At 32.2% G+C, this 25059-nt stretch overlaps 3 protein-coding genes across 4 annotated transcripts; 1 reads left to right on the forward strand and 2 right to left on the reverse strand.

The window, feature by feature from the left end:
* Window positions 1-66: 66 nt before the first annotated feature.
* Window positions 67-5045, reverse strand: LOC110662567 (light-inducible protein CPRF2). The gene is made up of 6 exons (XM_021821578.2): window positions 4478-5045; window positions 3009-3105; window positions 2066-2282; window positions 1329-1404; window positions 1123-1248; window positions 67-775 (listed from the first exon to the last, which is right to left on the reverse strand). The coding sequence occupies exons 1-6, from the start codon at window positions 4928-4930 to the stop codon at window positions 377-379; spliced, it is 1368 nt and encodes a 455-aa protein (XP_021677270.2). The 5' UTR covers window positions 4931-5045; the 3' UTR covers window positions 67-376.
* A 5328-nt stretch (window positions 5046-10373) lies between these two features.
* On the forward strand, window positions 10374-13673 carry LOC110662568 (GDP-mannose 3,5-epimerase 2). Of its 2 annotated transcripts, none has more exons than XM_021821580.2 (7): window positions 10374-11304; window positions 11457-11867; window positions 11984-12077; window positions 12173-12302; window positions 12423-12555; window positions 12818-13025; window positions 13175-13673. In XM_021821580.2, the coding sequence occupies exons 2-7, from the start codon at window positions 11458-11460 to the stop codon at window positions 13328-13330; spliced, it is 1131 nt and encodes a 376-aa protein (XP_021677272.2). In that variant the 5' UTR covers window positions 10374-11304; window position 11457; the 3' UTR covers window positions 13331-13673. The 2 variants fall into 2 exon arrangements, with proteins under 2 accessions (XP_021677272.2, XP_021677271.2); XM_021821579.2 differs by having other exon boundaries at window positions 10376-10571.
* A 975-nt stretch (window positions 13674-14648) lies between these two features.
* Window positions 14649-17245, reverse strand: LOC110662569 (uncharacterized). Its single transcript, XM_021821581.2, has 4 exons — window positions 16865-17245; window positions 16568-16762; window positions 16032-16213; window positions 14649-15277 (listed from the first exon to the last, which is right to left on the reverse strand). The coding sequence occupies exons 1-4, from the start codon at window positions 17151-17153 to the stop codon at window positions 14963-14965; spliced, it is 981 nt and encodes a 326-aa protein (XP_021677273.2). The 5' UTR covers window positions 17154-17245; the 3' UTR covers window positions 14649-14962.
* Window positions 17246-25059: the final 7814 nt, after the last annotated feature.

Consider the following 25059-nt stretch of genomic DNA (forward strand, 5'->3'; position numbering starts at 1 on the left):
CTTTTAATCATTCAGGGGTTATGGATAGATTACCTGCCACATGAGAAGAGGAAAGAACAAATAATATGTTATAAAACTTTTGGTTTAAGCAATGCTTTCACAAAAACAGCCTAATGGCATCTTGTCCTGTAAGCCCTAACCATTCCAAGAAACACGTCAGCCTTGGAAAATTTGATGATTGTTTTGATGAACTATTCTAGACGGCAAGCTGCTGTCACATGATAAATTGAAGGTTAAAAATAGCTGTTTGATTCAGCATGTAGTTAAAGAATGGAGCCTTTTACATACAGCTGAACTGAAAATCATGCTAGAACAAATTGCTCCTTGACAATGTCCTTCTGTAAAACCATCTTCACACTTGGGGCCATTCTGTTTGTTACTGCTGCTCCCCATTGAACTGGGGCCCGAAAGGAGTTGCAGACCCGCGGATTCGTTTCTGCAAGTGCTCCAAGCTAGCCACTCTCTGCAAGGAAGCTGTTCGTCCCAACTTGTTCTCTGTTAGTCCTGCTGCTCCAGAATGTAGCTGCACATTTTCAACAGAAGAGACGTCTGCCAAAGCATTGTTGACTTGTGGATCATGAGTGGACATTGCGTTATTTGGAGGCTGATAAAAGTGATGCTTTGGGTCATCTTGGACAGGAACAGCAGCATCCGTTGATGTGTCAGAAGGGCTTCCATCAAAGGATGGCATGCTTATTGTGGATATCTCAGGCATGGCATGGAATATAGGATTCACCCCAGTAATCCTTTTGACTGTCTCCTCGGCCATCTTCACCTGGATAAGCAATCATCAAATGATAATATATCAGTTTTCTGCCTCCTTTTGTATGTGGAGATATTAACATACATAATATTCATGTATGTGTGCATGAATGCATGTGTTCGTGGGGGCTGGGGGGGGGGGAGGTGGTGGTGTTGTGGAGGAGAGAGGGAAGAGGGGGTGAGGGGAGAGAGAGAGAGAGAGAGTAGTGAGGCCCTACGAGCATTGAGTCTTAATCTTTAGCCCAGACGGGCAGATGAGTATTCAGCAAGCACTATTTAGGCAATTCTCCTGCCTGTTTTGGAGAGTAAACCATCTACCATGGTTCTCAAGTTTATTAACAACAATTTTAATTGACTTACCTTTGCTCTCAATGTTTCAACATCAGCTTTTAGAACTCTGTTATCGACAGCTGCCTCATTGTACTTCTGGTTAATCTCAGAGAGACGTTTTAATAAAGAAGAATTTTCAACTCCCAATTGAGCAACCTATGAACAACAAAGTTTAGTAGTCACACAGAATGAGATATTTATAAGTGAAAGTAAGTGGTCACTTAAAAGAACCAAACCTGTGTCTCAAGCTCAGTCAAATGGGCCTGTTTTCTTCTTCTTGATCGTCTAGCTGACTCTCTATTTGAAAGCATTCTGAAAAACGGCAAATGATTCACAGGGAATGAAAATTATTAAAGGCAAGCATCAGAAGAATAAAATTTATCAACTGTAATCAAATAACCAGGGAAAAACTTATAATGGGTGCATGTCTTGTTGTCATCATGTGCATTAAATATGACACCAACTACTACTTTCTGACTGCATGATATTAACCATTAAAGATAAAAGTACGTGGAAAACCTAAAAAAGACCTTCTTAGAGAAAGAAAATGATTTTGATCAAAAGGTCATTTGGGCATTATTTTAATCACGAGTGTTACATTTGACTTGCAACCTAACTCCTCCTGCATGAGATTCACACTGAGAACTCGCTGTAAAATTGGTTTTATGCATTGTCATCATATATAGTAAGAAAATAAATTTATGTTACATAAATTTGACTGGACATTCTCTTGATCACCTAGTCCAGCATGCCCGAATACATACTCTATTCTGCAGGTTTGTGGTAACAAAAAAAGAACAATTGCTACCATTAAAGATGACATCCAGAAAATATAGTCTTTCACAAAGTGTGTTTATCAAACAATTTGAACACAATTTTCCCATTGTATAGAGAAATAAAAAAGTCAATTTCAACATACTAGGAGGAACGAATATGTAATATTAGCAACAAGAGCATCAGAGACAATGGTTACCTCCTTACACGTTTTGCATCAGCAGGGTCCATATTCTCAGTTATTTCAGTTTCTCCTTCATTTTCATCATCTTCTGACTGTTCTCTTGATGATCCACTTGTTGTTGCCTTCACAGTAGCTCCAGAATTCTTTTGTGCGTTAGGTAAGGAGGAGATTCCAACTGGTCCATTAGCATCTACAAGTTGTGACCTGGATAAGTCACCTCCAGCCGCTGCCTCTGTATATGCAATTAAAAAAAAGATATAGTACAAGTATATTACTCATGAAGACATGTTCAACCTATACAAAGAAATTATGCTGAAATGAAAAGCAAACGGAAAAATGCATTATAAAAAATTTGGGCTGCTTGTGGCATACAGATGCAAATGTCTTCATATCATTGTATACTGCTAGGCAAATCCAGCAAGACTTACATTCCACAATGACCAAATTTTACCCTTCTCAACGACAACTCGGATTCTCCCAAAGATTTTTTTTTTTTTACCTGTTAAGTTTAGCCAATAGTATGAGCAAGACAAGTAATATTTAATGCTTCCAAGCATGGGTACAATGTTGGTTTGGATCTTATAAACTAACCTCTGGAAAAAGGTATTTGAAGGGAAAAGCAGTTGAAACTCTCAAGGAAGCTTACATTACATTTCGCGTTCACTTACCATTAATATGGCATGTGATGTGATGATTAGGATGACTATAAAACTAGCCGCATTTTCTCAAGTCTCACTGATTTTGCTAATTATGTAAGTTACTTTTAAAATTATAGAAGGATCCCTATTGAGAATACCTATGGCATCAAACTACTGTTGGTAGTTTCTTTGCCAATCACCACATCTAATATTTATTCAATTTATCCTTCTTTATTATAATGACTGGTTTCACATCCCGAAATGGTATGTATGTACATTTACACACATGGACATTGACTAATAGATTAAGTGATATAAACCTTTGGAAGTAGCATGAGATCCTAATTGTGAAGCATTTGAAGCCTGCGATCCACTGTCAGCTCTAGCAGAAGAATCTTGAGGTTTCTGACCAGATGCCTATTGATAAGAATATAACATATTAAATTAACCAAAATCTAACTATATAAGTAAAAGAAATTGTAAAGCACAAAGATGCCCTGAAATTTTCTTTACTGAAGAAAAAATAGAAAGTAAGATAAATGATAAAGCAAGTCGGATATACCAAGTCCAAGCTTCACCTGCAACAACTTTTAACAGTAAGAACCAAGGGATAAGAAGTGATAAAATATACCTGCAGCATATATAGAGTTATGCTACATAATCACAAGAATAAGATCGAATATCTGAATCACAATACATAACCCTGTTATGCAAACATGCATCTTAGAGCTATTGCTTATAAGTCTCGTTACTCCCATTTGCTAATAGTAAAATTTGTTCCAATTATCACTTTTATTTCATAAAATTGTGATTATACAAGGAAGCTTTCAGTGTTTGCTTTGTAAATCTGCATTTTCACATCAGCGAGCCAAAAAATAAAATAGTGACTTCTATATTCTATTTAGAATCTTGGGCTGCAGATTCTAAAATAGACATCAAGCTATAACTCTTTCACTGCAAAAGAAAATAGCTGTCATGATCCTTTTCGATCAACAATTTAAGCTATATTTTGACCATTAGTCATTCAGTTAAAAACCTTGTTGACTCATATTCACTTTGGTCAAGCTTCAACATGCTTGGCTACCTTAGCTTAACCTCTTTTTTTTTTTTTTTTTTTCTCTCTCTATTTCATATCTTTGGAATCCTACTAATGTGAGTGATACCAAAAGAGCTGCCTTTTATGACTTAGTGGGTTCTCTGATTAGTTTTGGTCAAGCTTCAGGCAAAGTTTCCTTTATACAGCTCATGTCCACTTTAGCTTTGGTCCTTGTCTCACCTCCAAAACATTTCCGCATTTCCTCTTATGATAGAAGTTACTTTCCCTAACAGACATCACAAAATGCCCATAACAAAAACCTTATAACTATCTCTAACTGGAAAAGAGAGGGATGCTATTAGAATGCCTATACGCATTCAAAAACTAAAACAGCTACTTTGAAAAGGCTAAATAAAGGCTACCGAATCAGTAAAGAACCCGTTTTTAAGTTTAACAACATTCTCCAACCTACAGAGCCCAGTACAACTATTGAACTATAACAAATACAAAACTAACAATAGCATTACTTGCTGTTTCTTTTCTTGCATTATCTCAGCAAACAATTACAACCTATAAATAAAAAGCTCCCAAAAACAATGAGAGGGAAGGGGCCACAGATAAAAGGACAAAAACAATACCTTATTTGACCACTTCCCAAACGGAGTGGCTAAGTTAAACAGATTTACCCAATAATAATAATAATAATAATAATAATGGAAACTTTTGCTTGACTATTTAAAAAAAAAAAATTACCAGGGACAGGGCAGCGGCGGCGCAAGCCAAGTTGAGTTTACTTTTCAGGAACGCCTGGTACTCCTCGGAATCCATAGGAATATTTGGAGGAGCACTGGGAGCCGCAGCTACATTAAACGGCGGGGTACATCGCCCATTGCTAAACGATGAAGATGCAGTCGTTTTGTCATTAGCAACAGAAAAAGAATCATTGTCCTTGTCCTTGATCTCAACGACTTCGCTTTTGTCGCCAGCGGGAGCTGAAGAAGATTGCGGCGAGGAGTCAGAGGCAGAGGCAGAAGCAGAAACAGCCACAACAGAAGCCTCTTGGAGAAAGCGTTGAAAGGCCCACTCAGAAGCGCTCCGGTTCATCTTGGAGGAATCATCCGGTTGAGCTGAAGGTGGCGGAGGTGGAGGCGGCGGCGGTGACCAGAACTGGTCAGAGATTTCTCCGACGGAGAATACCCTATCCATAAATGTATAGTTTGCTAACGAAAATGGTCCAATCCGGGTGTGAGATATGGGAGGAGATGGGGGTCGGCGTTGGTTTTTTTGGTTTTTACCGTTGATCTGATGTGGGTCTGAGGTGGAAGCTGATAAAATGGGGATTTAATGGTTTTTTGGAGGTGGGGGCCATTTTAAGAAAATTAATTAAATAATTATTTTTATATTTTTCAAGTGGGAAGAAAATATCCACAAGTTGCCTCGTATATAGAAATTTCATCTGTCTTCTTTGGTCCCTACAAGGAATTGAAATCTCATCGAAGGCTTCTTGCGCATATCCATCTGTTTTTTTTTTTTTTTCTAAAAATGAAAAAGAAAAAAAAGCATTTAAAGGAAAATTATAAAATACATAAAAAAATCTCTTTTATTAGCATAAATAAAAGATTTATTTTCATAATTTATAGAAAATATTGCTTATATTACTTTTTATAATTTTTATAGAATACCACATTTATGTCACTATAATTTTTTTTATGGGAGTCACTATAATGATTACTATTTTCTTGTATAATGAGAATATATATTTTTTTAATTTGAATTATTTCAATATTTAAAAAAAAAAAGATAATAAGAGTATAGGTAAATTGGAAATAGTTCATTTATGAGGTGCATCTCATAATTCCAAAACCCATTGAGGTATGAATATCTGTCTAACATTGGCATTGGTGACAGATAGGGTTGAGCAGAATTCGGTTCAAATCGAAAAATTGAATTGAATCGAGTAAATTTGGTTCAATTGGTTCTGTTTTAAAATTAAATCGGTTTGGTTTGATTTTAATTTATAAAAATTTCAGTTATTTCGATTCGGTTCGATTTTGAAGAGAAAAAAATCGGTTAAACCGAACCGAATAGTGATTTATATAGTCAAATCGAACCGAATTGATTTTTGAATTAATTTATTTTTATGAAAAATTTATGAATTATATTTAATTATATATATATATTAATTGTTTAATTTCATTGATTAATGGTTATTAGGTTCAAACCAAAGTTAAAATTAGATCAAATAACTTGAAAATCAAGTCTAAATTAAAAAATCAATCAAAAATCAAATCGATCAGTTTAAACCGAACCGAATCAAAATAAAGCGGTTTGGTTCGATTTTTCACCAATTTCGATTCGGTTCAGTTTCTAAAATTGATGGTTCGATTTTTATAATTTAATTCAGTTCAGTTCGATTTGAACCGATTGCTCACCCCTAGTGACAGATTCAATAGTAAAACTCGCATGTCCATTGTCTTTTTTTTTTAATTAATAATATATTAAATGTGAGCATAATTTTAATAAACTTTTATATTTAGGTCATAAATTTTTTTTATTAAAATTTTAAAAATTTATTTTTTATTGAATAAATTAAATAAAAAATTTAATGTGTATGTATTTTAGAAATTTTAGAAATTAATTTTTTTATTAGTTTAATTAAAAAAGTTTATTTATGACTAAAGCGTATTAAAAAAAAACTCCATATAAATATTGTATCAATCACTTAAATATTATATTTCTCCCTATTTAATATAAAAAAATAAAAAAAATATAGAGAGAAAAAAAAATTACTTATATCTCAACCAATAAGGTAAGTTCTCTATTTGTTCAATGCGTTGTAACTACAGATAAATTTTTTTAATAAAATTTAATATAAAATTTATAACTAATTATAAATAAAGATGGAAAAGAAAATAGAGAATATAAAAGAAAAAGTAAAAATTGGCCAAAGGGATAGTTTGCTCCTCGAACGACAAGTAATGCAAGGGGATGCAATGCGATCGGATTATTCGATCGAATCATTTAATTTTATAATTTGATTTGACTTATATGATTTGATTTAATTTTAATTGAATAGTGGATGGGAAGAGACGACTTTTTTTTTTTTTACGTGGCTGTGATTCGACGGCGCCGGTGGATAAATACTGAATCCGGCCCGGACACTGGTGGACCACCGCCAAGATATCATTTGGGCCCACTTTTTTTTTTCTCCCCTCAAAGCAACATCAGATTCTATTTGCTTGTCTTCCCTCCTCCATCTGGCCAACGACACTTTATTGCTTAGAGATAAATTATAAAAATTCCTTAAATGTTTATTTATTACACATTGTCATATCATATATTTTTATTATATTTTTTATGTATTTTTTTGTTATTTTAAATTATTATATTATTAAATATTTATTTCACTCAAAATTCTATGTTTTTTGCCTATGATAAAACAAGCACTAAAATGAAAAAAAATATATATTTAAATAATAAAAATTTTTTGACAGTGGAAATTTTACGGCTTTTTTTTTTAATTTGTTCATGTTAACTAAAGTGTTTTTTTTTTAAATAAAAAAAAAAAAACCACGGTCCTTCATGTTGATGCGATCTGCGTCAAGGATCTACAACAGTCTCTCCCACAGGAGAGAGGTCTCACTTAGATCGAACAAGCTCACTTTGGAGCCCGGCCCATCTCAGCATTCCATGGATCACCTGGGCCCACCAAAATTTCTCCAGTGATTAAAGTCATTCTTTTTAAGATTCGGGTTCCAGATTCTGAACGAAGCCTGCTCCTGATCGGCCCGGCCCAACATTGAGGTGGCAATGTAATGAACCTTGAGAAGTGGCATAATTTACATTTGTGGCACTGAGCTTTCGTGGTAGTTGCAACTAACTAGGAAAGAAATGAGGATATTAATCCACAAATCATTTTTGTGATATAATAAAAGAGTCCGAATGATTTGGATTTCTTCCTCTTTTTTCTAAGTTTATTTTTTCACGTTTTCTAAAAATTAGAATAAAAAAATTTTATTCACGAGTTGATATTTGAATAATGAAGACATTTGATGTTACTGAATATAATATAATATAATATTTGTAGAAAAAATTATTTAATGAGACTTCCTTTGCATAATAGTATCGATCAGAAGTAGGCATTCCCTATAAGGGTGGAATTAGAGGTTAATGAAATCATTTAATCGTGAATCTTTAGTATGGAGGATAATAATTGTTATATTTTTATATATAGATATATGAAAATAAAAAAAAAGTAGGGTAAATTTTATAGTTCGTTTTTTAAATTTATTTCATATTTTATTTTTATTTTTTAATTTTAATTTATTATTAAAAATTATAAATTGTATTTAAAAAAAATCTTTTTAACTTGCAATATGAGATTTTTAAATAAAAAAAAAAATTCTTTAAACTATAATGTGATGTCTATAAATATAATTTTAGCATTTTGTAATAAATAATTAATTCTCAATTTTTCTAAAAAGTGTTGTGATGGTATAAATATTTTTGTGTTACGTCCAAATAGTAATTAAAATGATTAGTGTATTTTGAGTGTAAGAGAAAAAGAAGTTATTTTTTTAATTTTAACTAAAAAAACTTGTTATAGCAAATTATATGAATTTTTATGAAATAAAAAATAAAATTTAAAGATTTTTTAATAATAATTTGAAATTAATGAGGAACGTGAAACACAAAATAAAATTCAATTACATACTATAAAAATTATATAAAAAAAATACTGAAATAATAATAATAATAATAAAAGAACAAGAATTTGTAGGAATTGGGGATTTGGCTTTGGTAAGTTCATGAGCTACTAAACTATGAGATATGCAGCTTCCATGTAATTTCCAATGGTCCCAACCATACAAACCTTTCAGTTTGAATGCACCTTCCCCGAATTTTCTCTTTCAGCACATGCTATTGCTAGGCCCTCCCTCTACTATTTTATTTTAATTATAATATATGACATCAACTTGCATATAATAGGATTTTTATTTAATTATTTATTTGAAATTATAAAAGCTGATTTGCTATAAATTATGATTAAATTTGACTCATTTGGATTTGGATGGATGAGTTTAGTATCCTTTCTGTACTGCCCTTAAAGAAGAGTAATTTTATAGTACCACTAGGCAAATTTAAAAAAAAAAAAAAAAAATATATATATATATATATATATATATATAGCTGATAAATGTGATATTGATAAGTGTTGGATTCAATAAAAACTTGAGTTTAGTTATTAGAAAATATATTATTATTAGAGACAGTCACGAACAAATATAAAAGAATATCTTAATATTATAAAAAAAATACATGTAAATGAAATTTATTACAACAATTTATGACATATAATAAAATAAAAAATAAATTATTTATTAAAAATTTATTATCTTATAGTATTTTAAAATCTACCTTTATTTATTTTAATTTTATTTAATAATTAAAAATATATCACTCATTTAATAAATTTAAATTTAAGTATTTACTATCTAATCAGCTACTAAAAATAAAGTACACTTTATTATCCTTAAAAATCGAATAATTTTATTAAATTATACCTGAGTTTCTTATTAAAAAATTTAACAATTTTTTTTTAGCTATAATTGTAAGAAAATAGTTAATGAGTTTATCATTATATTCTTACTGACATATGGAGAGAGAATCATGTGGAATATGGAATCTTTTAAAAATAAAGTTAGGCATAGTGCATTTTTTTATGGTGTCCTTACACAAAGCATGTGCATAAAATTTTGAATATATTTTATAAAAGATTTATATTCTATCTATTAAATTAAAAAAATATTAATCTTTAAATTTATGACTAAATAACAAAATTTCCTAACTCCAATAAGAAATTATCATTAAAAAAAAGCTCACCATTCATTAATAATCTAAATATAATTTTTAATTAAATTGAAAAAATAAATTTTTAATATTATATGATAGTAATAAATATAAAAATATGGCCATGTGGCTAAATGATATAACCTAAAAATGACATTATTGTCAACAACTACAATCTAAATTTTATTAAAATGTTGGTATGATATATGTATTTTAATTATTTTTTTTATTAATTCTAATTTTATAATTTTGGATAAGCCAAAGCTTGTTTATATCTATTTGAATAATAAATTATTATTATTATTATAGAAAATTAAAAAAAAATTTAAGTAAGAAAGATGAGGACTTTTTAAACATAACAATTATAGTATTTTTAAATTTGAAGTTCAAAGTTATTTGTTGACATTTTTTATTTAATTCAATTTCATAAGAAAAAATTTATTATTTAAGATATATTATTAAATAATATATATTTTGAGTCATTTATATTTTTAAATAAAAATAATATTTAATTATTAATATTAACGTAAGAATAAAATCGAAATGAGACCAAATCCTCTCTAGATTAACCAAATTCAACCACGCTCGGTGGTTAAGCTTTGAATGTATTAGGTGTGAACTTGTTAATAAATTATTAATAAATAACAACAATTCTGATAAGCAAATTTCGTCCCTTATCTCTCCTACGTCGCAGCTTATCTCTCTCTCTCTCTCTCTCAATCATGGGAAGTGAAATTATAAAGTATTAGTCCACCGGAAAAACAAAAAAAAAAAAGGAATGAGCGGCCTTGTTTGTCTGTTCTTTCCCATCTCCCCCCTCCCCCCTCCGTCTCTCTTTCACCTCCCTCTCTATATATAGCATGAGCATTATGGCCTTCTGAGTCACAGCCTTTTTCATTCTCTCTCTCTTTTTCAACATATCTCCTCTGCTTCCCGCTCTTACATTATCTTATTTTCTATTGCCAAGCTTCAAAAACCAAGTTTTTAAGCCTCACAGGTAAAGATCTCGACTGGGTTTTTGCTCTTCTGTTCTCTCACTCAATATCGTCTCTTCCTGGGATTTGTATACCTTTTTTTTCTTTATTGGTTTCTCGTTTCCTTTTGCTATGTTTTAAGGTCAGAAGAGGAAAATGGGCTTTGCTTTCACATCTGCGGATCCTCTGTTTTCATGATTTGTTAATTCTTTTTTCCTTTTATTTTTTGTTTCTCTGTACTTGTTTCTTCGTTTGGCAAAATGTATGTAAAGTCTAACCCTTTCTATATATTTTTTCTCTTAATTTAGTATCTTAGCTAAATTTCGTGTTCTTCATGAAATTAATGTTTAATGACATTGGTAGTTTGATTTTTGCCTTTTTATTAGCGAATATGAAATATAAACAACTTTCAGCAGTATTTTTCTTTTTTGTCAGTGATACCTTGCTCACTCTTTTTCAAGGCTTTTTCCTTTTCACTTGGTTAAAATGGTTTTTCTAATTCTTCATACCTGTTTGTGGATTAGGATTGTTTGGCTAGAATTGCTTCCTTTTCTCTTGCCTCCAGTTCTCTGCATTTTCTATAAAATTTTCTCCTAAGTAGATTCCATAAACTTTGACAGCGGTCTATTGATGGGTTGTGGGTTAGAAGCTCGAATTAGATTGTAAATACTGCTAGTTCATGAAAAAGATTTTCATATTCCTTTGAGATAGATAAGAACTGAAGAGTAATTATCACATCAGGAGTTGTGTCGGCTAGTAAGTTTACTCTGCTAATTCTTTTGAGGATCCCATATTGTAAAGCTTTTAATTCAGCAGTCTTTGATACTCAGTTACATACAGTGATTTTAACACGTTTGTGCTTTATCTGATGCATCTTGGATGTTATGTTAACTATTTGACTGATACAGTATGGGAAGCACTGAGGGAACCAACTATGGGGCTTTCACGTATGAGAATCTTGAGAGGGAACCCTACTGGCCATCTGAGAAGCTCCGAATTTCCATCACTGGGGCTGGTGGTTTTATTGCCTCCCATATTGCTCGCCGGTTGAAGAGTGAGGGCCATTACATTATTGCTTCTGACTGGAAGAAGAATGAGCACATGACAGAAGATATGTTCTGTCACGAATTCCATCTTGTGGATCTAAGGGTCATGGATAATTGCCTGAAGGTTACAAATGGTGTAGACCATGTGTTTAACCTTGCTGCCGATATGGGCGGCATGGGCTTCATTCAGTCCAACCACTCTGTCATCATGTATAACAATACAATGATCAGCTTCAACATGCTTGAGGCTGCTAGGATTAATGGAGTTAAGAGGTTAGTTGTTGTGGGTAGAGTATCCGTTGGTCTTGATCGGATATAAATTCCTATGCAAAATTGGAAATTGGAGTTCCTGTTTCTTGTTTGAAAAGTCTGATTTCTTGTTTCTGCAGGTTTTTCTATGCCTCTAGTGCTTGTATTTACCCTGAATTTAAGCAGCTGGACACTAATGTGAGCTTGAAGGAATCTGATGCCTGGCCCGCGGAGGTAGCTTACTCAGTGGTTACAACCATCCAGCATTCTTATTTCTGACTGGTAAAATAATTGAAAATAATCTAGTTTCCTTTCAATTCTTACTCTAGCCTCAAGATGCGTATGGCTTGGAGAAACTTGCTACAGAGGAGTTGTGCAAGCACTACACAAAGGACTTTGGAATTGAATGCCGTATTGGAAGGTTCCATAACATTTATGGTCCTTTTGGAACTTGGAAAGGTAACCTCTTTATGTCTGTAATTGCTTATCCATGTGTTTGATTCCCTTGCCTCTTAGATTTTGATAATTTGTCGCTTTATGGATTATATTAATTTTGTTGCTTTCTTGCATCTGTAACAGGTGGTAGGGAGAAGGCACCTGCTGCTTTTTGCAGAAAAGTTATCACTTCCACCGACAAGTTTGAGATGTGGGGAGATGGACTTCAAACCCGATCCTTCACCTTTATCGATGAATGCGTGGAAGGCGTGCTTAGGTAGCACTTCACGTTTTTATGTGGTTTATATGATTGAAATTTGCAATATTGTTCTTGAAATTTTTGGGTTTGCAATAATTTCAATACCACTTTGTTCATGGGCAGAGGAATAGAATAGATGAGAATAATCATCTGATAAAAAAGTTTGTTTTTGTCTATGCTTGTGATAGAACTGGAATATTGTATTCCTCCTTTTTGGTTCTACAAATGTATGTTCTCCACTGATGTTCATCCTGAAATAATCTTCCTTTTTTTTTTTTAGATTGACTAAGTCGGACTTCCGAGAGCCGGTGAATATTGGAAGTGATGAAATGGTTAGCATGAATGAGATGGCTGAGATTGTTCTTAGCTTTGAAAACAAGAAGCTTCCAATCCAACACATTCCTGGTCCAGAAGGTGTCCGAGGCCGTAACTCAGACAACACTCTGATCAAAGAGAAGCTTGGTTGGGCACCAACAATGAAGCTGAAGGTACCTCGCTAACAAGATCTGGTGTTGGTTACATTTTGAATGCAAGTGGAACTTACTCGGAAACAATTCGCAACAAGGCCATTTTTAATAGCTTATGTATTTTGTACTTGCTGCTTCACCAATAACGAGTCACATATGCTATTTTGCAGGATGGGCTGAGAATTACATACTTCTGGATCAAGGAACAGATAGAGAAAGAGAAGGCTCAAGGCATTGACTTGTCCATTTACGGATCATCGAAAGTGGTGGGAACTCAAGCACCAGTTCAATTGGGTTCACTTCGCGCCGCTGACGGCAAAGAATGAAGTGGTTGAAGCTACAAAGCACATTCGGTTGTGCTAAAGAAAGCCAAAATTTTCTACTTAATATGGATAATGGATTATGTGATATCACACTCAAGTTATCTATGGTTGTGGAGTAGTAGGTAGGCATTTGAGTATGGACTTAAAACTATTTGGTTTCTAGCATGTACCATGTTGCTACATTTCAGGGAAGTTACCATGCTCCCATTTTATCAGTTGTCTTGCAACCTGTTGCTTTGGTATTGTACTGGTTGGCAAAATTCTCTCATCCATGTTGAATCTTGTGGAATGGTTATGGAAGAAGCTGCAATTACGTGAATAAAATCCTTCAATTTGAGAGTGCAAATTATGCTTTTTGTGATGTTTTTAATAATCAAGTGGGCAGTGATACATGGCTCCACCATGTTCAACTTCCCTTTCCAGATTAGGAATATTCTTTTGTAATGTTTTTTATTCGAAATCAAGAAGCCAATTTCAGTATCAGTGGGCTAATATTGATTAATATCTTTTTTCTTCCACCTTTCTTAGCTTGGCTCCTGTTCAGTGAACAATTTTCACTCAAACAAGGTGCCTGCTCGTGTTTCTTATGCTTTAGACTATCCATGTGGGGATGAAATTTAGTCGCTAATTTGATGTGACAAATTCACCTGTAGATGGGTTGATGTCTGTCGGTGGCTTGGATATTCATTGTTCAGTGGTTCAGAATTAGCCGAAATTTGTAAGGCCTGAACTTCACGAGAAACACAGGGAACCCATCTAGTAACGTGGAAGCACAGAAGCACAAGATTTCCAAAAAAGTACTCCATGTACAATATAAACATTTTGTGGTTTATCATGCTAAATTCTTTGTCTGAAAACGACAACTTTAGACAATTTCCTTCAACCAGTCCATGTCTACAACAGAATCGAGCTTGAGAGATTCCCATATGGAGCCTCTTCCTTTTTTTCAAAAGGCGTTCTGCGTGTGACAAGTAATCTAGCATGATCTTGTGGCTCACAATTGATGAGCACTTGTTTCCTTGTAAAACTAATTAAGCTATAGTATAATTATTCCGAAATCAAATTTCATGTTTAAACACTGATTAGCATTAAGCACATGTATCATTCTGCTTATGCTGTGTCGATCAACATTAGCTACAAGCGAAGCCTAATGATGAAAATTTCACTAGCTGAGCTCTATGCATGTAAACTACACAACTTATAGGCATGCCATTCTACAAAATGGGAACATATGTAGCCCTTGCAAAGCCAGGATAAACCAATTCAGAATGTGACATCACATAATTCGTATACAGGCTCAGATCATCATTCAGGTAGATAATAAACCTAAGAAAGCAACCACCAGTAAATTTGAGAAATGTGAACCGTACATACTATGTCAATTCTTGTTTTTCTTTTCTATGTTGCAGGCTTTTGGTAAACTAAGCTATTCAAAGCATGTTATAGAAGAATCAAACCAAGATATAGGACTGATTTGACAATGTATAATGGTATGTATATGTTTGGATATAAATTTTTTATGTGAATATATATAAATATTAAAATGGAGAGGGTGATAATGTAATACTGCACAAACAACAATCGCTTAGCCAAACAACTCTTTATAAGATGTACCACCTTGTCAGTTGCCACTCCTCAATTGTCAAGATCACAGTAGACAGGATTGGCCTCAAGCTGCTCCGCAAACTTCTCAAGAATTTCCTTCACAAGGTCTCTAAATACATCCTCTGATTCTGCTGCACATTTTCCACTCTCTACATCAGCAAATACTGCATCATAAAGAAGAATCACTGCTTCATTAGCTTCTGATGGTGGCAAGCCCAACTCTTTTCCTTTTTGTTCCAGGAAGCCCCTGATTATTTCTGTATTCTTTTGGTCATCCTTCTTGCTACGTTTTTCCTGCAATATCTTCTCTGTGACATTGTTCAGTTGCTTCTCATCGGTCAAAAGCTGCAAATTTGTTCATTTAGAGTTCATAAGAATTTACACAAATACATCAAACATGTATTATACAATACAGTAGTTTCTACACAGTTCTTGTGTCAGGTTTCATTTTGAGCCAACAAGCTGCAGTCATTAAAATTGCTTCAAATAAAAGACCTTAACTAGCAAGTTATGAAAACATAATATTTCTTTAACTTAATATTCAATTTTTATTTGGTCTGAGCTTTCAGAATAATGTGATCATATTTTCCTATAGGACTTATTGATCAGCTGGAGTCAGTCCACTGATTACCTGTAGAACCAGCAGCATGGTAGTCATTTTTCCAAATATATTTGTTATTGGCCAGACTGAGCCAATGATCCAACTAGCTGAACCAACTTGATTTTAATTAACTGAAAAGCCAGTAACCCAATTTTATTAGGTACTTTGGTATCTCTTATATATCTATGAACGCCTGAACATTGCCAAAATCTTACATTATTTACAAACTTCTCTCACAATGTCAAATTCAAGAATACTCCCATGTTCACATACTTCCAGATTCTGAATTTATCACAAGAAAATAATGGTGAAGCCACAAGGAGCAAAAACAGGAGCAGTGTAGATAATTATTTCATTATCAGATCAAACAACACAAGACATTCAAAGAACAAATGTTGATCAATCCCACGAAAAATGAACATTAATAAACAAGTGTATTTTGCAATGCCAACATTCAGGGATTATTAACTTGAGGATAAGTTACTGATAATGATGTACCTTTCTAAGCTTGGAACCATTAACAATCTTAATGTTATGGATAAAAGCAACATGTTTTTGAGCCAAAGAATCCGCAACTTCTTGTAGAATAGGCTGAAGTAACTCAGCAAATTGTGATTGGCCCAATTCTTCTTCTCCCTCTGCTCCATGCTTCTTTAAGATGTCATTTAGCAGAGGAAATTCTGTTCAATCACAAGACACATTCATCAATATTCATGAGGTTTGAAGAACAAATTCTTTGGAAAAATAGACAGCATTGACAAGAAACACAATAAACACCTTTAAACACTTTAGTCAGAAAATGATGCTTAAGATAAGAAGTTCAAATACTATCAAGCCAGTACAACATAAATGCCAAAACCCAAGTTGATAACATCAAAACACAATCAATTCTTTACAATCTGAACACACACATTAACAACCTGTATACATTCAGCTTCAATTTGCAACATAAAGCAACAATACAAATATAAAGCAAAACACTCAAGAAGACAGCCAAAGTCACACACCAAAAAGAAATGGTTAAGGAAGCGAACCTTCGAAAGGAGGAATACCCATTTCAACTCCCATGTGAACAAGAGCATTCCTTAGCTCTCCCTTGCTGATCTTTCCCTTGTCCTTCGTATCCAAATCAGTGAATATATTCTCCGCTAACATTGCAAAATCGTCTTCGTCCTCCAAAAACAGCCGCAGAGTATTTCCATCCAAAATCGACACCACTAATGGATTATCTAAACATAATAATAGGAAAACAAAAACACATACAATTATCAAAAATATATATATATAAAACAAGATAGATAGATAGATAGACAGGTGAAAAAATTCTGTACCTTTTAGTTCATCAGCTATAGCAGTGAGATAGTCATTGAGCTTGGACGTTGCAGCTTCTCTGGTGAGTTCCGAACGCCGGAAACTGATGTCATCATCGACGTTGACGCGATGGAGAGCGGAGGACTTGAGACACTGAGGCAATGAAAGACCAAAGAGGGAATCAGAGGCTTTGGATTCAGCGAAATCGAGGACCTGAGCTCCGGTGAGAGTGACGTCGGAGTCCGGCAAGGACACCTGAAGCGATCTAAGATGGGTTCCGTCTAGGACAGTCATGCCACCTTCAGACATTTTTTTTTCTGACAGAGTTTGAAATCGGAAGCTTTGGTTTGGAGAGGACAATGACTAGAAATCGCAAAGGCTTGGAAGTGGTCTTGTTAAAGACCCAGGTAGGTGGCAATTGGCAACTGCTATGTTTTTAAGACCCTATTTGGCACTTTGATTTCACTTATATTTCAAAAATGCCACTCATGTCTTGTTTTCTAAAAAAAAATTAACTAAAATAAATATGGCAAAAATATAAAAATTTACAAAAAAAACTATATTGATAACAAAATTTCTATTCTAAGTGATTGTTTGATTCAAATTTTAATTATAAATTTAAATTCTTGATAAATCTAATTTGTATATTAATTTTAAAATTATTATTTTTATATAATTTTTGTGAATATATTTTTATAAATTTAAATTATAACCCGATTCGAAAGTTTCGTACTGCAATTTAATTTGGATAAAAAGTAAAATGTGTGGTGATAAGGAAGGGCAAAGGCTAATAGGTCTAGGCCTGAAGCCCAAAACTAATATAGTTAGAGTGCGAGGGCAACACCTCGCGGTATAGAATATTGTAATATTCTGTCATTTAAGATAAAATTATGAGATATTTAGAAAATAAAATGAACTTAGATTTTGAGAGTTATAAACGATTGTATCTTACTTTTTTTCATTATAGTGAAATTTTATTTCTCATCTTACTCATGAACGTAAATTTTATAGTCAAATCATATAAATTATGTATTATTTTTCTTCTTTTTTTTATATTATGTGATTGTAAGATTATGTATATACTTTAAATTTATGTGTCTGCTATAATAATTTTTTTTTTATATATTTATCAAATATTCTAAATCACTAGAGAAATAAAGAACTAAAAATAAGTCCCAACTAAAAATAAATATCAAACTTATTAGATATAAATTTAATAACAAAATATATGAAAATCGAAAAGAAAAATAATTTACCATTTAATTATAAATAATAAAAGAGTTATATTTATTTTTTTAGTGAGACCTAATTTAATATTTAATTATAAATAATAAATATACTTTTCATTTAGCCAATCCTTACAAATGTGATATATATGTGACACTAATAATTGTAAATTTTATTTTATTTAACAAATTTGTAATTATTTGGCTTATAAAATAAAAAGGGACTATTACATTGAAGCCACAATTTAGGTTAAAAAAAAATTAAAAAGGGACTTTTTGCTTGACTTTAGAGATCGGTTTGGTGTGTAGTGACAACGAAAGAAACTTCCAAGCCTGTTTGGTTGGAAAAAAGAAGAGGAAAAAGCTAAAACAGGGACTGGGTGTTCTCATTGTTTGGCTTTGAAGAAAATGGATGGAAGAGAATCATTATATTTTCCACATAAATTCCAAAATTTACCCCTCCATTGAATTTAATCAATGAACATTTACAAGGACTTTTCAGCCCACAGGATTTTGTATATATATATATATATATAGATGAGTTCATCTTTCATCATCTTCCTTAACAAATAAGCAAAGGAAACGGAAGGATTTGAAAATTTCTCGGAACGCCCTTCCAAACAAATCCTTAGAATAGTCAATTTGGTAATTAAAGAAAAAAAAAAAAGAAATGCAAAAGTATAAAGAGGAGTGAGGATTTGGTGGGGTCAAGTGGTGGGGAGTGGGAACAACCTCATCAATTATTTCCGGTGCATACGCGCATCCCCATTAATTTTTCTCACGAGATAAAGGGAGAACCATTCCATCTCTAAAGTTGACAAAAATGCCCCTGTTGCTTTTGGAAAGCCGAGGAGAACTAGAAATAAAAATAACGATTGCCATTGTCTGCACTATTTTGTTCAATCAACAAAAATTCAATTAATTTATATTTTCACTAAAAAAATTAATTTATATTTTAATATTAATTTTTAGTAAATAAAATAATATTCTAAGTATCTAATGACATACTATCAACCAGTGAAAGGTTAAAAATGCGTGAAATAGATTTACTGAAATACTAAAATATAGAATTAAGGAAGAAATGGGACATCAAACTATACCATTTTCTCTCGTCTGAGGGTTTGTTCTGAGGCTACATTTTTGTATTTTGTCATGTGTGGCGGTTTTGCTCTGCCCCTTTGGGTGGAGGGAGGCCCTCTCTCCCTTCCCTTTCCAATCAGTGGGTCTCCCTCCCTACCGATGGGTAGAGTTGTAAATAGCTTTTGGTTAGTAAGGATAGCGAGTGGTTAATAGTGAGGGACTTTTTATGCTGCCTTATGATGCGATCCTATGTTTTTAATTGCCTGTTTTTGCTTTGTCTGGGTCTTATGGCACATGAGAGTTGATTTTCGTAGATCTGCTCAACTCGTGAGGATCAAAGCCTTCAACACTCTCTACATCAGTGTATGCTTTGTTTTCTCTAGTCTAGCATGGAACAATTGTCTAGTGTGGCAACTTGCAAGATGTGATACAATAGATTGGCCTGTAATGTGTGAATGGGACATCGAAGAGACCCATCTTCGATGTTCTATGCCATGATGCAAATCTTTGTTTTGAGATTTTTATGTTGCCTCTCCTGTTTTATTGACCTAAAGTAACATGAGCTTTCTCTGTTTTTGGGCCCTGTAATTTGTGTTGAAGAACTCCTAACTTTTGAACTTGTGCTGCCTTTTTGATTAGTTTCTCTTGCCTGGAGCTATGCTGGAATGGCCATTGGCCATTGTTGTCTAAGTCCTCAACGATGGGAGAGTCTACAGCCACGACACTGGTTCAAGTTGGTAGCTAAATTTTTTATTCGAGTTATCTTTTGTTGCCCTAGTTCTTAGGTTTTGAGTTCTAAGCCCCTTAAGTTTTATGTGCTTAATAGTGTTGGGCTTGGGGTTTTTTAGAACTTAGAATTTTTATACAATTGTTAGGTTTTTTGGCATTGTCCTTTTATCTATATGTAATATTGGGCCTTTTTAAATAATTGTAACTCTTTAGCCTTCTAGGATATTTTAATGGTAAATAATCTTTAGGAAATGAGACATTTACATTTAATATTACTTTAAAATTTTAAAATTTTTTATTCAAGTAATGAAAAACATTTATAAATGAAATGAATTCTTGTCTGTTAAATACATTTTAAGTTATAATCAGTTTTTTTTTAATTAAATTAAACAGTGTCTGGAATAATTTTATGCATATCTCAACAAATAATTAGATTTTTAGAAGAGAAGATTCAATTTCAGTGTAAATAAATTAATTTGAAATTCCTTTAATTGTAAATTTAAAGAAAAGGAGACAAAAAAATATTTATCAATTAGGTAATGATTTCAAGATAAATGGCTTTGTGGATGTTGATTAATTTCTCTAATGTTGTTATCATTACAATATTATTTTTTATTAAATTTTAAGTGAGTTGTTACATGTTATTCCAAAGCAATTAAATAATTTCTTATAGATGAATAATGTCCAATATAGCAATGAATCCAAAGATAATGATTTGCTGCTTTTGTCTTAGAAATGAATATGTCTTGCTTTATGTAATATCATCTTAAGAAAATGGTCGAGTCTAATTCATTCAAAAGCTAAAAACGTCTAAGACTAATATAAGAAGCGCATTATCTCTACCCAAACGGATCTTAACAATTATTAATTTCTTAGGGAAAAAAAAATTAACAACAGAATCATAATGGAAGACTGCTAAAACCCATAGTATTTAAACGCCACCGACTATAGGCCTAGATCGTACACGAGACAAGTCTTCAGCAAACACACCCTAGATCGTACACGAGACAAGTCTTCAGCAAACACACCCTAGATCGTACATGGGTACGAACAATACCCAGGCATGAAAAATTCATCCTGCCGCGCGAGAAGAGAACCAAGCGTTATACAAGCAAACACTTCCTGGAAAAATTGGAAAATATCCTAGAAATGGTTGCCCTAGTAAGAACTTCTCGTCGAATGCAACCGTAGGTTTTCCCAGGAAGAAGACGAGTTCTTCACCCAATGTCATGTGGCAACCCTATCCTACCTAGCGTGCAAGAACCGCTGCAAAGCCATAAAAAGGCCATGAATGCTGAGTTTATAGCCCATTTCTTCTTTTACGATGCTTCTATATATGTATAGGATCACAAAACAAGAGTAATAATTTTATATATTAACTTGAATGAAAATGGGGTATAACAATTTTCAGAATCTGATATATTGCATGTTTTTGGTGCATTGGAATTAATAATATGCATTAAGATTTGACTTGCTCAGCTTATGATCCTGGCCAGGAACTAACTTTAATTTAATAACAAGTAGTAATTATATAAGTATTTTCACTAAAGAAGAAAAAAAAGGAAGCAAACAGCTGAGTCAGTCTATCTAGCCTCGGCCTTTTCTCTTTGTCTCCAACCATCGGAGCCCAAAACTCACGGTCATGTTCTCTTTCTGAAGAAATTTCCCAATCAGACAAAATTGCTTTTGGCTCAACACTAATCTAAAACCTGGCTGTTTCAGTCAATACGAAAAAATAAAATAAAATAAGTAGCTGATTGCATGTGAGAACAATTATTAAATTAAAATTTCAAATAATATTTTTATTTTTATTTAATTTTAATTGAACTCACGTAAAATTTAATGATATTTTATATTAAAATTTATGAATATGGATACATTTTTATATTAAAATTAAATTATTTTAAAAATATTATTTTTGAAATAATTTTCAAGAAAGTTGAATCAATTCAACTGATGTCATTGAATAAAGCTGAATGATGTTGGAAAAATAACTTAATTTAGCAAACATAAAAATGGAAACTTTAAAAACAATGAGATCATATGAACCTAAAAATTCTTGGACAGCCATTTTTTCCCATTGAAACAATGATATTGAAAAATGAAAATCAAGAGCAGTAATTATGGGGGTGCCGTGTCCATTACAAATTTGAAGAAAAAATCCCTATGCTATGCTTGGAAGCTGGGACCAAAAAATTCAATCAACCCATGACTGGAATGCCGCGTTTGATTGATTTACCTTTTGAGTATAGCCGCGATAAATAATCAAATAGATAAATTTAAAAGTTTGATAAATTAATATCAATGGCTTATTAAATATCAACTTTATTTTTAAAATTATTTTTTATTAGTTAATAATTATTTTAATTTATTTTTTATTTTCATCGTATTATCATTTTAAGAAATTTATTAATTATAAAATTTTTGTCTATTTAAAATAACTTTTTATATTAATAAATTATTTAAAAGTATAATAAATAATAAATAAATATAAAATATAATAAATATAATAATTATAATATATTATGTAATAAATTAATAATTATATATTTATTTTATTTTACATACAACAGTAACAGCTAATTTTACCAATCCTTAGCATCTATTAACTATAATCAAGCTATCAACTAAACCAAACATATCTCAATTAACAATTCATAGTTTTCTTATATAAGCTTAAGAAATAATTAACCATACAGGAAAAGTGAATCCGTGTTGAATTGGTCACCACCATATAAAATTCATCCGTCCGTCCTTTGACTGGTTATGGGCGGTTGATCATGACATTACAAATAACTAATTAATATATATATATATATATATATATATATATATATATATATATATATATATATATATATATAAAGTTTATTTTTTAATTTGCCAAGTAAATATATGAATTTCAAATCTGTATATAACTCCATTTTTATATTATTTTTATTTGAAATAAAAAATTTCATAATAATTTTCATGCATCATAGTGATCAATTGAACATTTTTTTTATTATTTTTAACAAAAATCAAATTATATACGCCAAAAATTTTAAAATATTTTTCAATTTAGACGTAATATCTAAAATTTAAATTTTTATTAATTAGTTGAAATCAAATCTACTTCCGAACTTGAATAAACCGTAATTTTTTTTAATAAAAAGCTTTCATTAAAAAAAATATAATGTAATTTTTAACTTCAAAATTCTATATTTCTCTATTTTTTTAATTAATAAATGAATATAAAATAAATTATTTATAAAATAATAATAATAATAATAATAATAATAATAATAATAATAATTATTATTATTATTATTATTATTATTATTATTATTATTATTATTATTTATAAAATTTCTTCACACCTCGTGATATGAATTCAAATGATATAAATGTTGGGGCATCCTCTACTTATGACGCGCTACATTGGAGCCCGGGTGTAGTGAAAAATATGCAAGGGTGTAGGGCGTTCACTGAAAGCGACGCGCCATGCCAGCGCCCGAGTGTGGTGTTAAATGAGTAAGGGTTCCCATATCATGGACGGGTGTGGGTAAAGAAGTTAGTCCATAGGACAGATAGTAGAACAGATAGTGGAATAAAACACAAGATAGGCATAGAGAACAATAGAAGATATCATAGAAGGAGATTAATTAGGAAGGAATAGGATATGAGGAGAATCAGGGTTGGTACCTGGAATGTTGGATCACTTACAGGAAAATTAATGGAGTTTATGGATACCTTGAAAGGAGAATGGTGAATATTGCTTGCATTCAGGAGACTAAATGGGTATGAAAGAAAAGCAAGGAAGTGGGTAATTTAGGGTACAAACTGTGGTTTACCGGAAAGGAGAGGAGTAGGAACGGAGTGGGCATAATCATAGATAGGACATTGAAAGATGCTGTAATAGCTGTAAAAAGAGTAGGAGATAGAATTATACTAGTAAAGCTAGTACTAGAAGGAGAAACAATAAATTTAATTAGTGCTTATGCCCCATAAATAGGACTAAATAGTGAGAGTAAACAAAGGTTTTGGGAAGATATAGATGATCTAATGCAAAGTATACCAAATGAAGAGAATGTTTTCATCGGTGGAGATTTGAATGGACATGTAGGAAGTGATAGACAAGGTTATGAGAATGTTCATGGAGGTTTTGATTTTGGCAGCCGAAATGAGGAGGGAAAAAGCATCCTGAGTTTTGCTATGACATACGACCTAATACTAGCAAATACCTACTTTATAAAAAGAGAGTCACATTTAGTGACTTTTAAAAGTGGACAACATAGAAGTTAAATTGACTTTCTGTTAACCAGGAAGACAAATAGAGCTTTATGCAAGGATTGCAAGGTCAATTCCAGGAGAGGCTTTAACAAGTTAACGTTGGTTAGTGGTCTTAGATGTCAAGTTTAGGAATAATTCAAATAAGGTTAGAAAAATAGTGTAGCTCAAATAAAGTGGTGGGAGTTCAAAGGAGTAAAGCAAGTGAAGTTCAAAAATGAGCTTCTCGAGTCCGAAGCATGGAAGTTGGATGTGGAGGCCAATGATATGTAGATACAGATGGCATCAAAGATTAGAAAAGTGACTAGAAAAGTAATTGAAGAGTCTAGAAGACATGGACCACCCTCAAAAGAGAGATGTTGGTGGAATGAGGAAGTACAAAAGGCAGTGAAAAGAAAGAGAAAATGGTATAAGAAATTACCTAAGTGTGATGATAATGAAACATATGAACAGTATAAGATAGCAAAGAAAGAGGCAAAAAAGGCAGTTAGTCAAGTAAGAGCGCAGGCCTTTGAAAAGTTATATGAGAAACTTATAACTAAAGAAGGGGAGAAAGATATTTATAGATTAGCAAGGAGGAGAGAAAATAAATGTCAAGATCTCAATCAAGTTAGGTGCATTAAGGATAAAGAAGGAAGAGTGTTGGTAAAAGATGAGGACATTAAAGAAAGATGAAGAAATTATTTTGATGATCTCTTTAACAATAGTCAAAGTGGTAATAGCGTGAATATAGGCTGCAGAGCAATAGAAAAGAATGTGACTTATAGTAGAAGGATTAGATCTTTAGAAGTAAAGGAAGCACTTAAGAGAATGAAAGTGGGTAAAGCCTGTGGACCCGATGGAATACCAATTGAAGTGTGGAAGTGTTTGGGAGATATGAGAGTGACATAGTTAACTAAATTGTTTAATAA

This window comes from Hevea brasiliensis, chromosome 3 (genome assembly GCF_030052815.1).
Source record: "Hevea brasiliensis isolate MT/VB/25A 57/8 chromosome 3, ASM3005281v1, whole genome shotgun sequence".
Lineage (NCBI taxonomy): Eukaryota > Viridiplantae > Streptophyta > Magnoliopsida > Malpighiales > Euphorbiaceae > Hevea > Hevea brasiliensis.